The 15407-nt window shown below is 46.2% G+C and overlaps 1 protein-coding gene across 8 annotated transcripts in view; it reads left to right on the plus strand.

Moving 5' to 3' along the window:
• Positions 1-15407, plus strand: part of ELMO1 (engulfment and cell motility 1) — a 474721-nt gene that overhangs the window by 424838 nt on the left and 34476 nt on the right. For all 8 annotated transcript variants that reach the window (XM_019726329.3, XM_074341005.2, XM_019726327.3 and 5 more), the window contains one exon: positions 9423-9586. In XM_019726329.3, the coding sequence (XP_019581888.1) occupies positions 9423-9586 (164 nt within the window). The remainder of the gene's footprint in view (positions 1-9422; positions 9587-15407) is intronic.

The raw sequence follows: 15407 nt of genomic DNA on the forward strand, positions 1-15407 counted from the left end.
CAGGCTGTTACTTCTTCAATGAGATTCCTCCTCTGCTCTTGGGGAGCTCCACGGAGAGTCAGTCCACCCCCACCATGGTCAGCCTTAGCTCCAAGAGAACCGCACCTCTATCGGGACCCCAGTTTGCGAGACTTGCCTATTGGGAAGCTCCTTCTTTGTAACCTTCAGAAGATTTGCAAAAGACGTCGTTTTCTATGCTCATGCTTGGCAAAGTAGGGATAAGTGTAAACCAGCATTAGAAAACCATCAGGAGCAGAATTATTAAAAATGGGTAGTCATTTTCCCCCCTCACCATTTCAGAGGAGTTTTTCAATCTTGTTTGCAAAAAACGAGCCCTGTCCATTGCTGCCTCTCTCCCCACACACAGTCACGTATTTTGACTGATTTGCTTGATGTGTTGGTTATTCAGAGCTGTGGATTAAATGCCACCCACTAATGTGATGGCATTAGTGGACTTTGCTTGCCAGAGGCCGACTCCATCAGGCACCGGGAAGAGAGCTTCCCGTTGCCCACCAGGGCCTCCGGTGAGCGAACCAGCAAATCGAGGCAGATCGCTGTATTAATTAGTCTCCCTGTTTTGGTGGGGAAGGGAAGCTTCATCGCATGGCTGTTTTGCCTCTTGATGGCGCTCCCCTCCAGGGAGGGCTGCAGGGAGAAAGAAGCCATCCCTGCCCTCACCTTTTCCATCTCTTCTGTCTGACTAGCTCCCTGAGGATGCTGCAGCAAGTCCAAAAGATGTGGCTTTCATATCCATCGATCTTCAACAAACCCAGCCCTAATTGATTTTAAGATGAATTGCTGGTGGAACGGTTTATTTATTTATTTTTTTTTACTGGCTATAAAGATGCCTTAAACCTTAAATTAAAATGCCTTCTGTGAGGGGCAGGTCGTGTGAGTGCCCTGTGTCTTAGTCTTTGAAATGGAAGTTCCCCCAGCTCGCACCTGTGGGGGACTGGGAGGTCAGGCATTGTAGAATGAGCTATTTGGGGGCCGGTAGCAAAGCTCTCAATTTGGGTTATGATTAAATAGATTCTCAGGATGCTTGAAGCTGCCTGGGCATCACTACCCCCTGCCATCTGATTCCTCTTTTATTAGCAGCTAAAAACCAGGGGACATTCTCGAGTGAGGGAACGGCAATGCTGAGCAACTTGCTCCTTTTCTAACTGCTTCAGTGCCATCTGCTTTGCTCTCAGGATACATTTGAAAAATCACCTTTCATACTCTGTCTAATAATAGTCCTCCATCGGGTTCCCTGGCCCGTCTGGACACTGCCGTACACAGGCTTGCCTGCTCAGGGCTGGCACACAGGGCTGGCACAGAGGGTCTGGGAACACTGGTGCTGATTGCTGCCCAAGGTGCTGTGGGCTCATTGGGAAGATGGTGGCTGCCCTTGCTAAAGGGGCATCCTAAGCACCGCCTGAGCCAGGGAGACAGTTGCCCGCACCACGGTGGCTGTGGCTGCCTCAGTGAGAAGAAGCCCAGAGTAAATGGTCTGGTCCCCAAGTGGAGATGACTTCTGAAGGGCCTGCCCAAGCATGTGAAGAGCAGACACCATCTCCTGACCATCTCTTTGACCGTCCCAGGGGAGAGCACTCATCCTGTCCACGCCACAGCTAGCACCTGCAGACCGACCCTTGGGGGGAGCTAAGAGCAATAAAAAGCTGAGGCTTTGTTCCTCGTCTGTAAGTTACATTGGGCACTTTTGAGGGAAGGGAGTGTGTCCCTTCTCTCTTTTCCTGGAAGGGCAGCATCATCGCTCTTTCCTACCTTCTTATGCCTCCTCATAAGGACCCGTAACCCTCAGCTACCCATTATCATCCCCTGGGGAGCCTTGTAAAACAGGACCAATGTCTAGACCCTGTTCCAGACCAAACGAATCAGAAAACTTAGGGATGAAACAAAGGTACCTTTCAAATTTTGTTGTAGACTGAGGGTTGAAAATTACTAATTTCCGAGGCTATTTCCTTTTTTTAAACATTTGATGAGTCCATCCGTCATAAAGTAAATGGATATTTTCTCAGTAACTAACACATAATTGGAATGTGTATTGCAGGCTCTGTATGTATAACAATAAACAAGGGGACACTATTCGTGACATCGCAGTACAATCCTGTGACGGGAGGGTAGGTGGCAACAACACGAACTCTAGCGCGAGGATGGCAGGTCAGGGAAAGGTGTCTAGACTTGAAGAATGAGCATGCATTAGAGGAGGGTATCAGCCACAGGTGAAAAGAAAAACACAAATGAAGGCATGGGGTGAAGTTCCAGGCCTTGGAAGGACCTCATTGTGCTTAGATCGTGGGGCAAGGGGTGGGACCAAGTAGGAGGCATCTGCTAGAGGGGGAGGTGAAAGTCCCCCATGATGGCCCATGTGGTCACACTGAAGAGCCTGGTCTTCTGCGGGCAGTGCTGAATCACTATGTTTTTTTAAAAAAGAAAATTAAATTTATTGGGGTAACATTAGTTAATAACATTAAATAAATTTCATACAATTCTGTAATACATCATCTGTGTATTGCGTTGTATGCTCACCACAATCTAGTTTTCTTCCATCACCATATATTTGACCCCTTTTCCCCTCTTTCCCCTCCCCCACCCCTTTTCCCCTCTGGTAATCACCATACTGTTGTCTGTGTCTATGAGTTTGTTTGTTTGTTTGTTTGTTTGTTTTGTCTGTTCATTGGTTGGTTTCTGTTTTATATCTCACATATGAGTGAAAGCATATAGTTCTTGTCCTTTTCTGTCTGACTTCTTTCACTTAACATGATACCTGCAAGGTCCGTCCATGTTGTCCAAAATGGCAGTATTTCATCGTTTTTTATGGCTGAGTAGTATTCCATTATATATATGTACCACATCTTCTTTATCCAATCATCCCTTGAAGGGTATTTAGGTTATTTCCATGTCTCAGCTATTGTGAACAATGCTGCACTGAGCATAGGGGTACATATTTGGGGTTTGCATTTTGCATTTTGGAAGAATCCGACCTCTGTCAGGAGGGGCTAGAGGAAGCTGAGTTTCAGTCTGCAGTGAACTGTTCTTTTTCTCAGCTCTTAGATATATATCTTGGCTTTTGATGTGGTACACAATAAGCCTAGCGTTTTCTGGGTTCAGAAATGCCATCTTAGAGAGAGAAACAGTTACAGTGACCTTATTGCCTATGTCACATGGTCCTGCCCTTTGGCTGTAAATGAGGTTATCTCAGCCCCTTCAGACAGATACCCACAGGGGCTCAGGGCTTAGAGGGCTGTGAGAGAACCACTGGGGAAACACAGGCAGGAGCAATTCAGTGGCTTCTGCTTTTTCTTATCACGGCATGCCACATTTAGATCTGTCCTTTGTGAGATGCAGGGGAGCTGTTTTTGCATTTATTAATAAACACAGTGTTTCAAATTCATCTGGTATAATTGAGGACACATGATGAACTCAAGAGGGGGCTGGAGGTTGCACACCAGCTGAGTGGACTCTCTGTGATTTCCGAACAGTTTCTGTTCATTTACATTCAACCTGACCCTACTGGGCCCTGCAGAGCACAGCCCTTCACCAGGGGACTGACTGCGGGTCAAACCCCAGTGGGAGGTGAGACAGGAGGAAGCAAGGATGTGTCAGCGTATCTTCAGGACCCTGAAACTATCCAGGGGGAGAGCTGAGAGTACTGGGTTTTAATGAAATAACTCTTCAGTCTGTCAGAATCAGTTCTGTTCGGTGCAGCCTAAATATAATCTTGAGCTGCCCTGCACATGTCACAAACACCCAGCATGGTCATGGGGTCGTTTGCTTGCTGCAAGGACGATTTTTGTCTTTGGATAAGCTGGCTGGAGCCCTGTGAGTTGTAATGATGGGTGTGATAGATTGGGGTTGACTGCTCTGCGGCTCCTCACCCTAACTAAAGGTTATCGCCTCCGTAAGGAAACCCCAGCGAAAGGAGTGATGGAGGGACTTTGAAATGAGCGCTGCCCAACTGTGAAGCCAGGCCTGTCTCCTCTATAGCCAGGGGCTGGCAAACCACCACCTGCAGGCCAGTCCAGCCCACCACCTGTTTGTTTTTTAAATCCAGTTTTATTCAAACAGCCACACCCGTCCGTTTACTTGTCTGTGGTCACTTTCACACCACCAAGGCAGACGGAGCTGAGTTACTGCAAAAGACCCCTTATGGCCTGCAACACCTCACATATTTACCATCCGCCTTTCACAGGAGTTTGCCAGCCTCTGCTTTATGCCCCACAGTCCCACAGTGAACACAGAAAACTTAAATGTCGCTCCTTGGGCCCAAAGAGCACTTTCATTTCTCTCTCTCCTTCATTTAGTACACTTGACACCACTCAGCAGAAACCCTCCTTTGCAGCGACTGGCCTAGGCTGTGGCAAAACTACAGAGTAAAACCATCTTTCATTTCCAGAAGCTGTCCTGATGTTAAAGACCTCTAGGTGGGAAGGGGTGGGGGGAAGGGGATGACAGCTTGCATCTGGCTCAATAATTGTCCCTGCTGGGTAAGTCACCAGTGCCCTAACTTCTCCTACTATTTCTGGGCATTGCCACTTCTCCCCACTCCTAACCTTGGAGAGCAGCTCCCCAAAGCGCCCACCCCCCTGCCCTGCCCAGCCTCTAGGTAATTACCCTGCGTACACGTGAGCACTTGGTGTCTTCTTTCCCCAGACCGCTCTCCAGGCAGATTCCTTCCAATGTCTTGGTCCTTGTGAGCCTTCTTCACTCATTTTGGTTTGTGTAGGGCACAATCCTGGGAAGAAAAACGGTCCAGTCCTCAAGCCCAGCAGTGAAAACTTGCCCATTTTATAAAGCTGGACTGTCATTCGAAGGCGTCATTTCATTGCTGGACTGCATTGGTACCTGTCTTCCCCAAGGCAGCCTTTTTCCTTTATTATGAAGATCAATTTGTTTCATGGGTCACCACTGATTGTGTAAACTGATCCCCTTTTAGTGGCCATGCCCCCCCAAAACATACATTGCTGTGGCTTCTCCAGAAACCCTCCACTCAGCTGCAGACCAACCCCTTCCAGCTAAGCCTTGAGAGGAAGCCCAAGGTGCCCTGAGATACCATCTCAAGGCCACAGACTGTATCCTTCAGGCTTTGTAAAAGTACGCTTTGAAAAACGTGTCACCAGTCTTATAATTCTGTTAAGGATGTATCTGTTTAATTCTATAGATGAAGAGGGGCAGGCTAGGAATCTCTGGCATTAAACATATCAATCATAGTCTGGGAGAGACTGCATCAAGTCCTATGGCATAAAAAGAGTTCCTGTCCTCCAATGATTTACAATCTAGATGGGGCAGGAGGTGCACCAATAACTCACCTAACTGCTTTCTAGTGATGTGACAAGAACTGCGACGGATGCCATACTGATGCTCAGGAGTGGGGCTGGATGTTTGCCGAGATCCGTGGTTCTCCCACTTGAGTGTGCGCTAGAATCCCTTGGAGGGGCTATGGAAACATAGATGCAGACGGCCGGCTGAGTGCATTGTTCTATGCCATTTTGTATAAGGCTCTTGGGCCTCCGTGGACTATAGTATCCATAGGGGATCCTGGGACCAACCCCCCATGGATGCCAAGGGACGACTGTACCAGCAGACATGATTCTAATCAGGGATCCCCACCTTTAACCCAGTCTTCCAAGGAGACCAAAGCTTTTCTCCATGTGAAGTACAAGACCTGTGCGACTCCCGCTTTTTTTGTAACATGTGCCATTATCGTAGAGAAGATGTGCTGGGAGAACTCCAGAAACACGCCACAGGCACAGTTCAGACCTTGATAAAATAATGAGTCCATTCCACCAGCGGATGCAAATTCTAAGAGTATGATTTCTTTGATGTCCGTGGCAAAGCACATGCTGTAATTAACAAGTTTTAAGTTCATTGATTTGCCGATGCCTCTGAAACACTGTCTGTGGGTTTTTCAAACAATGATAAATGGTCTGGGATTTTCCAGAGGACGGAGTTAAAGGATGGTGGTTGTGAATGTCTTGATTTAAATTGCACACGTGGAGCATTAACGGAGACTTAAAGCCATTCATTGCAGCTCTTGTAGAAGGTACTTTGCCAAACAACACAGGAATATTTGACTTGCATATTTCGTCGTCTTAAAAAAATCAATGACGTCTTCCACTGGGGTCATTTTCCTGACAGACAGAGTGACCATAGAACTTCTTGAGGCAGTGCCACGCAAAATTGTGACACGAAGTGGGCAAAGCCAGTTGTGTACTCGCCACTTGCATCCTTCTCCCCAGGTCCAGGTGCCCCCATGGCTTCCTTCCTCCCCCCTTATCCTATGAAACCACTCTTAGGAAACGATAGTGTCTTCACACTAAGGTATACGTGATTGTGGGTAATTTAAAGGATTGTTCCACTTATGCGTTCTTGCATCTGGCAGGGATCAAAGTCTTCAGCTAGAGGAATGAAGCTCTAACAGTGGGTTTTAAGCATAAGACATAAGTAGGAGCAAATAAGGGGTTACCCTCATTTCCATGCAATGGTACAACCATGAGCATATAATGAAGATGATTTCCTAACGTTGTTTCTTACTGAAGTCGCTTTGTTGTTTCTGTCCAGTGTCCTCCCCCCACTTCTCCTGGATCCAGGCAACCTCGGCCCCACAAACAGTACTCCTCTGGGCCTTCATTCTATGTATTTGCAGGAACTTGTGGTTGCAAGTGATAAGCATCCCATTCAAACCACCACATACCAGGGTTGGACTGACTATACGGGTGAATGGGGCTTAACCATTATTAACACTCTTGCACGCACTTCTTCCTTTCTTCTGTCTGATTCTATTGGCAGCAGTCTCATCTTCCACTCTCCTGTATAGTAAGGGACACTCCTACAGTTCTCAGTGTGAGGGGAAAAGAGCAGCTTCAGCTCTGCCTCACGTCAAGTGAGAAAAATCTGGGGAAACGTGCTGATTGGTCAGTTCAGGTCACTCACCCACTGAGTAGCGGGATCATTTTGTCTAGTCAGAAGCGGGCTGGTGATGGTCATTTCCATGGCAGCCCCTTAAGGAAACACATGAAGCAGGGAATCACCTGGCCCTCTGAGCTTCTGTGTCCTCATCTGCCCATTGAGGGAAGTGGCGATATCTCTAAAACTCTCCCAACTTTCACCTGATTGCATTTTAAAATCGCTTTTTCGTTTTCGGTATTCTAATAGCTGTATCTTTAGCTCTCTTACATGTGCTAACTCCCACCAGGTCAAATGACATTGGAAGATGATAATTATCTCCCTGGCTCAATGCTGAGTGTCTCTGCATGGGGATAGTGGAAGCTCCTGTGGGACCCCTCACGTGTACCAGCAAAGAGTCAGATAGGTCAACCTTGACCAAATTTAACCGCCATTTATACTGCATGATATGAGATGGTCACGATTTCAAAATTTGTTAAACATCCCACATTTAACGTTTTGCCTGAGTGCAAAAGAAGCAGATTAGGTAGAAGGCAGACGGTCTGCTGGAAATGTTCCTTTATGCTGTTATGCTGAGGGCATGAAACAATGATTATGTAACTGGTTCCAGTTCAGAGGCAGCCCAGGTTCAAAGTGGCTAATGTGCAGAGATGTCCAAATTATGTATCTGTTTCCACATTATTGGATACCCATTCTTTCTGTAAAACCCACATGATGTCTGCTCTGAAATGTCTCCCCACCTGCCAACGGAGTCCATCTTCTTTATCACATCCACGTTTTTGTTGCAATGATCTTTGCCTGTGTCTCGCTCTCTTATTAGACCATTAGCTCATAGAAGGCAAGGGCCATACCTTATTCATTTTTGAATTCCTAGTACCCCGGCAAGTGTAGGCACATGGTAAGTATTCAGTAATGTTTGCTGTGTTGACTTCACAAATAATGCTTCTCAAGCCAATTTTTGTTAGCGGCTTCTGTCTCGACAGTCCACTTAATGGTAAGCTAATACTCAGATGACTTAGACTGCAGGGAGCAACCCAGCCATGAGCCTAGAAGCTCCCATGAGCCAGGGACTGGGGGACAGTTACCTTTACGCCTTTAGCCCACTGCTGTCACCAGCAACCATGTCTTCACAGGACAGGCATGGCAGGCAGCTTCTCTGAGAACAGCGGCACCTCCTGGAGAAAGCAGATCCATGAGTAAATGATATGATCTCTCATCCCACAAATTTTCTCCTATAGTTTCTTGAAATTTCTGCCATTAGATTTAATTTTTTGTGATATCATCCTCCATCCTTCTCAGTCTCCGTTTCCTTATCTGTAAAACAATGGTAATAACACCACTGTACTGTATTGGAGGCAGGATTAAATGAGGTGATGAATGGTAAAGTGCCTGGCACAGAACCTAGCATATAATTGAGGTGCAGTTATGATGTTTCTCTTATTTTGAAGTTGCTAAGTCACCCCAAGAATGGTGTCATGGCTGGCAGTATAGTAGAGTGTTACAGTCCTAGGGTTAAATCCCGGCTCAGCCACCTACCAACCAACTGTATGATTTTGAACTAGTTCCTTACTGTTGCTTTTGAAGCCTCAGTTTCTTCACAGGTGAATGGAATGATGATAATGTCTATCTTACAGCTTTGCGTGGACTAAGAGCAGGAACTTGTAGCAAGCCCCCTAGATAGTATCTGGTACATAGGTACCTTATCAACAACAACAATTGTCATTCTCATCTGTAGTGGAGGGTAAGAAAAAAAAGACCCAGCAAGTCTCTTGGCTGCCTCTGTGTTTTTTCTGGTCTTCTCCTGCTTTACATATCCCAGTGAAGATGAATTCACATTAACAGAAGCAATAGTTAATTGCCTCCCTCTGTCCTGAGGCAGCCAATTGCCAGATCCTTCTTTTTTCTTGAGGCTTCCAATGAGATTTGTCTTTTCTAATTGAATAGACCTCTTTTTTCAGTGCCTGGCTCAAAGAGGCAATACCACGTACACATTTCCAAGTGCATCATGTGTCTGAACACTCAGGCCTTAACTACATGGGGAAAGCATTCTAGTGAGTGGCAGCGGTGGATATCGGTTCATATTCACTTGAAAGGGTGTCAACTATACTTCCACCGTTAATTGTGTCTCAGCGATTTTCTCCTGGAAAAAAAGAATTCTTATGCAGACTTCTAGCTGTTGTTTGGACTTCCTTCATTCTGGAGTTTGCATTGTTTCCGATGTTGGTTCAGGAGCCGTCACATAATATGTGCAGCCAATGGAGCACTCTTCCCACAATGCACCTCTCCACCCCCATTTCTAAGTTAGTCACCCCATCTCCTGCCTTGTGGTTCCAACAGCACAAAAGATGTGCATAATGGTAGCGTAGTCTTTGGAAAAGCATGCTCAAGGTTTGGGCGCCGAGTACAGGCAAAGGGATTCACGCTCACGGAGACAGGGAGCCGTTCACACAAGAAGACTTTTCTGAATGGGCGAGGTCCACCCCGGAACATTATGGTCTTCCTTTAACCTACAGGTAATGCAGGTGGTGAAGGAGCAGGTTATGAGAGCTCTTACAACCAAGCCTAGCTCCCTGGACCAGTTCAAGAGCAAACTACAGAACCTGAGCTACACCGAGATACTGAAAATCCGCCAGTCTGAGAGGATGAACCAGGAGGATTTCCAGTCTCGCCCGATTATGTAAGTCACACCCTGACCTCATCTCCTTGAAGTCTCTGGACCCCGCTATCTCCAGACTGAAAGCCGATTCAGCTGTGTTATGGGCTTTTTACAGAAGGCCAGCAAAAGGCATTCTGAAAGATCTCAATTCAGTTCAGGAAGTCTCAGCAGGTCCTTGAGGAAGGCTGGGCAGGGGTGGGCTGAAGGGGAGGTAGGGACAGGTGCAGGCAGAAGGCTCTAAATCAGGAATTGGCCTGCTGACTGAGGAGCCCTCTAAAGATTTGCAGCTGAAAAGGTGGGGACCTCTTCTAACACTAGGAATATACTGTTTTGCCCATGAAGCCATAGTGAATGTAGGTGCCTGTAAGTGGCCAGATGCTCTGGCCCAGCCACAGTGAGGCCCACTGCTGATGAAAACAATGTGAACGCTGGAGCACTGTGCCTGGGTGGCACGGAGAGCTGGCCAGAGACCGAGGTCCGCCTTCTCCCTGCCCTGTCAGCTCTGCGCTGCGTCACAGCAGCTCATGTTGCTCTCGTGACTGTCAACCTACCGGTAAGGCAGAGAGGCAGTGGCCCCCTTTTCATAGGACTTGCATCAAACGCCACCAGCAATCATTGCAAAATGTCATGTGTCTCCATCAGTAAGGTGTCCCCAAGCTCGAGCATAAGGACTGTGTTTGCTTCCTCTCCTTAGAACTGGCGTGTTTATCGTCTCTTGCCCTTTTCCAAGAGCTCGGTCAGTTTTGTTAGACATTTATAATTTACAAAAAAGGAACTAGAGAAAGGGGTGGAGGGTAAGGAAAGTGTTTGACGTCTATTCTCATTGTGTCCTCAGAGGTCTGGACACACTTTCTTCTGAACTTTTGTATGAAGCCAACTTACAACATACGTGGCATTGTGAAACCATCATTAAATCTGTGTGTGTGTGTGTGTGTGTGTGTGTGTGTGTGTCTTTCTGCTTCTGCTTTATGCCCTTCTTTCTGTTTCTTGCTCTTATACATCTGACATTTCTAATGCGTGGCAATTTGCAAAGCATCTTCTTATGCTAGTTCATTTTCTCACATCCATGTGAGAAAAGCAGGCCTTATCTCCAGCTGAGGACCAGGATACAGCCTTGAGAGGGGAGGACCTTGTTAGCAAGCTGAGGGACCAGGATTTGAAATCCAGCCTGCTAATCCCTCAGCTAACACTCTGTCCACATCACCAGAGTGCCTTCACCAAGCGCAAGACTGAAATGAGGTTTAAAAAGTACACAGATCTAAAAAGACACTAGCCAAGCTGTCACCTCTACGTTACGTTTGCTTTTAAATCTTAAGGAGCACCTTTAGAAACTGCAGAGCAGAACTGCAGACTTCAGTGGGGATGGAGTTAGGCTCAGGGGAGGGGACATGCTTCCTGAGGGTCTTTGGCTTCATTGAAAAACCTAAGTCACCCCCACCCTGAACACCAGCCAGCTCATTATCCCAGCCCCTGAAATAGGCAGGTGGAACCAGCCTTCAGCTTCTTCTCCAGTGCTGTTCGAATGAACTACTCGACAGGAAGGCATTGTGGGGCTGGATGGAGTCTAAACGTTGCCAAAATGGCTCACAGGATAAATCCAAGCCAACAAAAAAATGACACCGTCCATGTATGATTGTTTTCATTTATTCGTTCATTTACCAAATATGTATTGAGCAACACCTACCTGCTACACCCCACCCGAGGGGCTGGGGACAGGCAGAGAACCAGAGGGACTTGGTCCCCACCATCCCACGCTTTAAAGCTGAGGTCGGAGGGATCACCAGGTATCTGGTCCGTACGTGGCTGGAGGAAGCATCGGTGGGTGGGTGGTCACAAGAACACACAGGTGAAGCACATCACTCAAGCTGGGGAATTAGGACAGGTATTAGTATTTCAGAGCCAAAAAGCACCCTTAAGGTCATCCAGTTCAAGCTCTTCATTTTGCAGACTGGGACAATGACGTGGCTGGGGCTTGATGTGGCTAGAGTGGAACCCTCTGTCCCCCCCACCCACCCCCACCTGGCTACCTCTGTGTCTGCTGTGCATAAATGGTGGGAAACCTCAGTGCTATGAAGACCTCTTGAGGCATGCATCCCATTTTTATAAAACATTTATGTTAGCTGAGAAGAAAAATGCAAAATCCATGTAAGCAAATATTTGGGGAACATATATTCAGTGGGTTGAAGAAACTCTGTTTTGTTTCTTAACTCTTGACTAATGATTTCGGGGAAGAGATATTTGTTATTTTCTATGTAGCGTGACTTTATGGGAAAGATAAGTCCATCCACACAATTAATCCGAGTTGATGGATATAAAAAGCTTGAATGGCCCCAAAATAGGTCATTGAACACTATGGGGGAGGTAGAGATGCAAGGATACACACTAGTGAAGCAGAGTAGCAAGGTGTGGCCACCCAGACCTGGGAGCTCACAGACCTGAGCGAATTATATAACCCATTCTATGCCTTTTGCTCATATCTATAAATGAAGGTGATAAAAGTATCTACATGGTTGGGTTGTCGTGGGTATTCAATGGAGTAGTGCATGAAAAGCACTTAGCATATACCTGGCACATAATATCCACTCGGAGAAATGGTCTCTCTTATTAGCCGGTAACCAGAATTTAACAAGTTGTCACACCATTAATATGTCAATGGTAAAAGTGACACTATGAATATATTTGCATATATGCCTAACCTTATCTCAGAAAGTACAGTAGAAGTAGGTGAAAAAGAAAAAATGAAAACAAATAGAGCCCAAAGTAAGCCTATCCTGAAAATCTGCATTCTCACTAACGATTGACCACAAGCTTTGCTCAAGGCTTTCTCATAGCCTATGCCAGTAGGACAGTCTGGTTAGTTACACAATTTTCGGTGTTCTGTGCACTTGACAAATGCTTATCAAGTGCCTGCTACATGCCAGGTACTGTTGTATGTATTGGTGACTCAGTAGTAAAGAGAACAGACACGATTCTCACCCCAATAGTGATTATATTTTAGTGGGGAGAAACAGACGATAAATATGGTAAATGAGATAGTAGCACGTTAAAAGAGCATATAGGCAATGGAAATAGAAAGCAGAATAAGGGAAATAGAGTTCATCGTTTTAAATGAAGTGGTCAGAGTGGATCCCTATGGTTAGTGTAGTGACATTTGAGTAAAGATGTGTAAGAGACTAAGGCAGTAGGCTGTGTGTGTGTTTGGGAGACGGATATGCCAGCAGAGGGAATGAGCAGTGCAAAGGCCCTGAGACAGGAGCAGGCTGGCTGCTCAGTGCATAACAAGGAGGCCAGTGTGGCTGGAGCAGAACAAGCAAAGGGGAGAACAGTAGGAGGTAAGGCCATCAAGGTGCCTGGGAGCCTGAGGACGTGGGGCCTTGTGGGGGAACCACTGGAGGGTTTTGAGCAGAGAACTGATGTGTTCTGACCATGTTTTTAAATAATCCTCCTTGTAGCTGTGTTGACAATAGAAACCATGGAGGCAAGTTTGGAAGTTATTCCCTCAGTGAGAAAGTTATTCCAATAACCCAAGCGAGAGGTAATGAGAAGTGATTAGTTTCGTCTACAGATTAGATAGATTTTTAATATAAGAAACAAAGGTGTTTCCTGAGGGATTAGAGGTGGGGTATAAGAAAAAGAAAGGAGTCAAGAGTGAGCTCAAGGTTTGGGCCTGAATCAAGCAAAAGAGAGTGAGTGGACATGTTTGGACAAAGGGGTCAGGAGTTCAGCTTTGAACATGTCAGGTTGGTGGTGTCTGTGAGACGCTCAATAGACAGGTGGGCTGATGCGTTGGTTTGGAATTCAGCTGAGAGGGCTAGGTTGGAATATAAATTTGGAAGTTGTCAGTAGAGAGGTGGTATGTAGAGCCCTGAGTCTATAATGTAAAGAACAGAAGCGGTACAAGGGCTGAGCTTGGAGGCCCTGCAGTGTTGAGACAGAGCAGATCCATTTCCATGAAACAGCCACTGTCAGCCCAAAGTCTGCACAGAGACCTTTGAATCGGGGTCGGCAAACTATAGCTCTTGGGCCAAATCTGGCCCACTACCTGTTTTCGTAAATAGAGTGTTACTGGAACACAGCCACACTCATTTGTGCACACACTGCCAAGTGCTTTTGCTCTATCCCAGCACAGTTGAGTCCAGTAATTGCAGTAGACAGCGTATGACCCACCAAGTCTGAAACACTTACTCTCTGGCCCTTTACAGAAAACGTTTGCCAATCAGTGTTCTAAATGAACACCAGGTAGCAGCTCAGTAGGGCAGACCTCAGGTCCAGCAAGGAATCTCCCCAGCCTAGTGGTGCTGTCTTCGGTGTATGTCGCTGGCCGCATTGGGCCTGAACTTGAAAGTGTCTTCCAGAAACAGTGCTGGACTTGGAATTGCTCTTACACACTCATTCACCTACCCCTTTTAATCATCCTCCTTTTATTTATTTGCAAGGCCTTTAGGTAGAATTAGCTGAGTAGTCATCCAAACAAAGCCAGTGAACCGTGACCTTGACCCCAAGCTGAGCATTTCAAAACCCAGTTCCAGCTCAGGGTGTTATTACCTGGATTTTCCTGAGATCATATTTCATCCACAGAAACACCATGTAGAGATTACATACGTTTTTCTAATAAGAATAAATTGTATAGCTACTGAGTTCATTTGCAGGGAAAGAAAAAGAAATTGCTTAGAAAAAAGAAAGGCTGTCTCATTTTCCTTATTGCCCAATCATGTGTTGGACCCCTTTGGGGTTTCAAAAAAAAAAAAGAAGAAGAAGAAGAAAGAAAAAGGGTAACTCTTTAGCAGCAGATTCACTTATTCTGATAGTCTGTCCCCAGAGAATGGTTCCATATCGGAGTGTGTCATGGGGAGCGCATTACGCAATTACTCAGAAGTCCTTTCAGTTTTTTCCTCCTTTTGGTCCTCATCGCTGCATCTTCATCTCCATTTTAATAACTCACCTCTAGCTTAGTAATACTCTTTTTGAAAGCTACATCTATAACCGAAGAATTGATGTTATTCCCCAACTCTTTCCCCCGTGATTTCGCCAGCCCTCGCTACCGTCTCTTCCTGTCTGCCCTTGACCCCTAACGCAGACGTCAGGAGCAGTGATTTATTGTCCTGGGTGATTGCCCTGGCAATTCCCCGCCTTCTTTTCCATTCAGAGCAGAGTTCATCAAAGCTGCAATTTATGAGGCTATGTCACAAAAACTGAACACTGATAATAAATAGTTCTAGTAATCTGAAAGTCTGAGACGAGCCCGTGGGAGACCTGCACAGGAAAAGCTTTCCCCGTGTACCAAGCGGCCTTCTGAGGGCTGAAGCTCCAGCTCATGCTTTATAATCTGTTCAGTGAGAACACTGTCAAGTTACAGAAGGTTTGAGTCCATGGAAGCCTAAGATGTGTATGAAGGGAGAACTAGGATACCCCGTTACATGGCCAGATCCTCCTTTTCTGTAACCTGTTTATTCTTTTTTCCTCACATGTAAATAGAAGTCGTTTGCACCAGGGAGACAGTCCGTTCCCTATTCTGTGCTTAACCCCTGTGAGCTGTTTCCCCATCTATAAGATGGGAATGATGATATTAATACCTATTCCCAAAGTCGGGGAGGGAATGTTAAATGAGCATAATACACATAACACACGACCTGGCTCTTAGACACTTACGTAGGTGCCTTCCCAACCTGGGAACAGAGCACCCTGTGAAGACAGATTGCCTGCAGTCCCGAGTGAGTCCAGAGTTACAGATATGTAAGCCTTGGCTACCGTGTGCCCTGGGCCTGTGAAGTGTTTGGAGAATATTATCAAAGCAAACTCAACACAACCTTGCACTCCTGCCTAGGGCTTAGAGAGCACTTGC

This window comes from Rhinolophus sinicus, chromosome 4 (genome assembly GCF_057876585.1).
Source record: "Rhinolophus sinicus isolate RSI-liver-muscle chromosome 4, RSI-T2T, whole genome shotgun sequence".
Classification (NCBI taxonomy): Eukaryota; Metazoa; Chordata; class Mammalia; order Chiroptera; family Rhinolophidae; genus Rhinolophus; species Rhinolophus sinicus.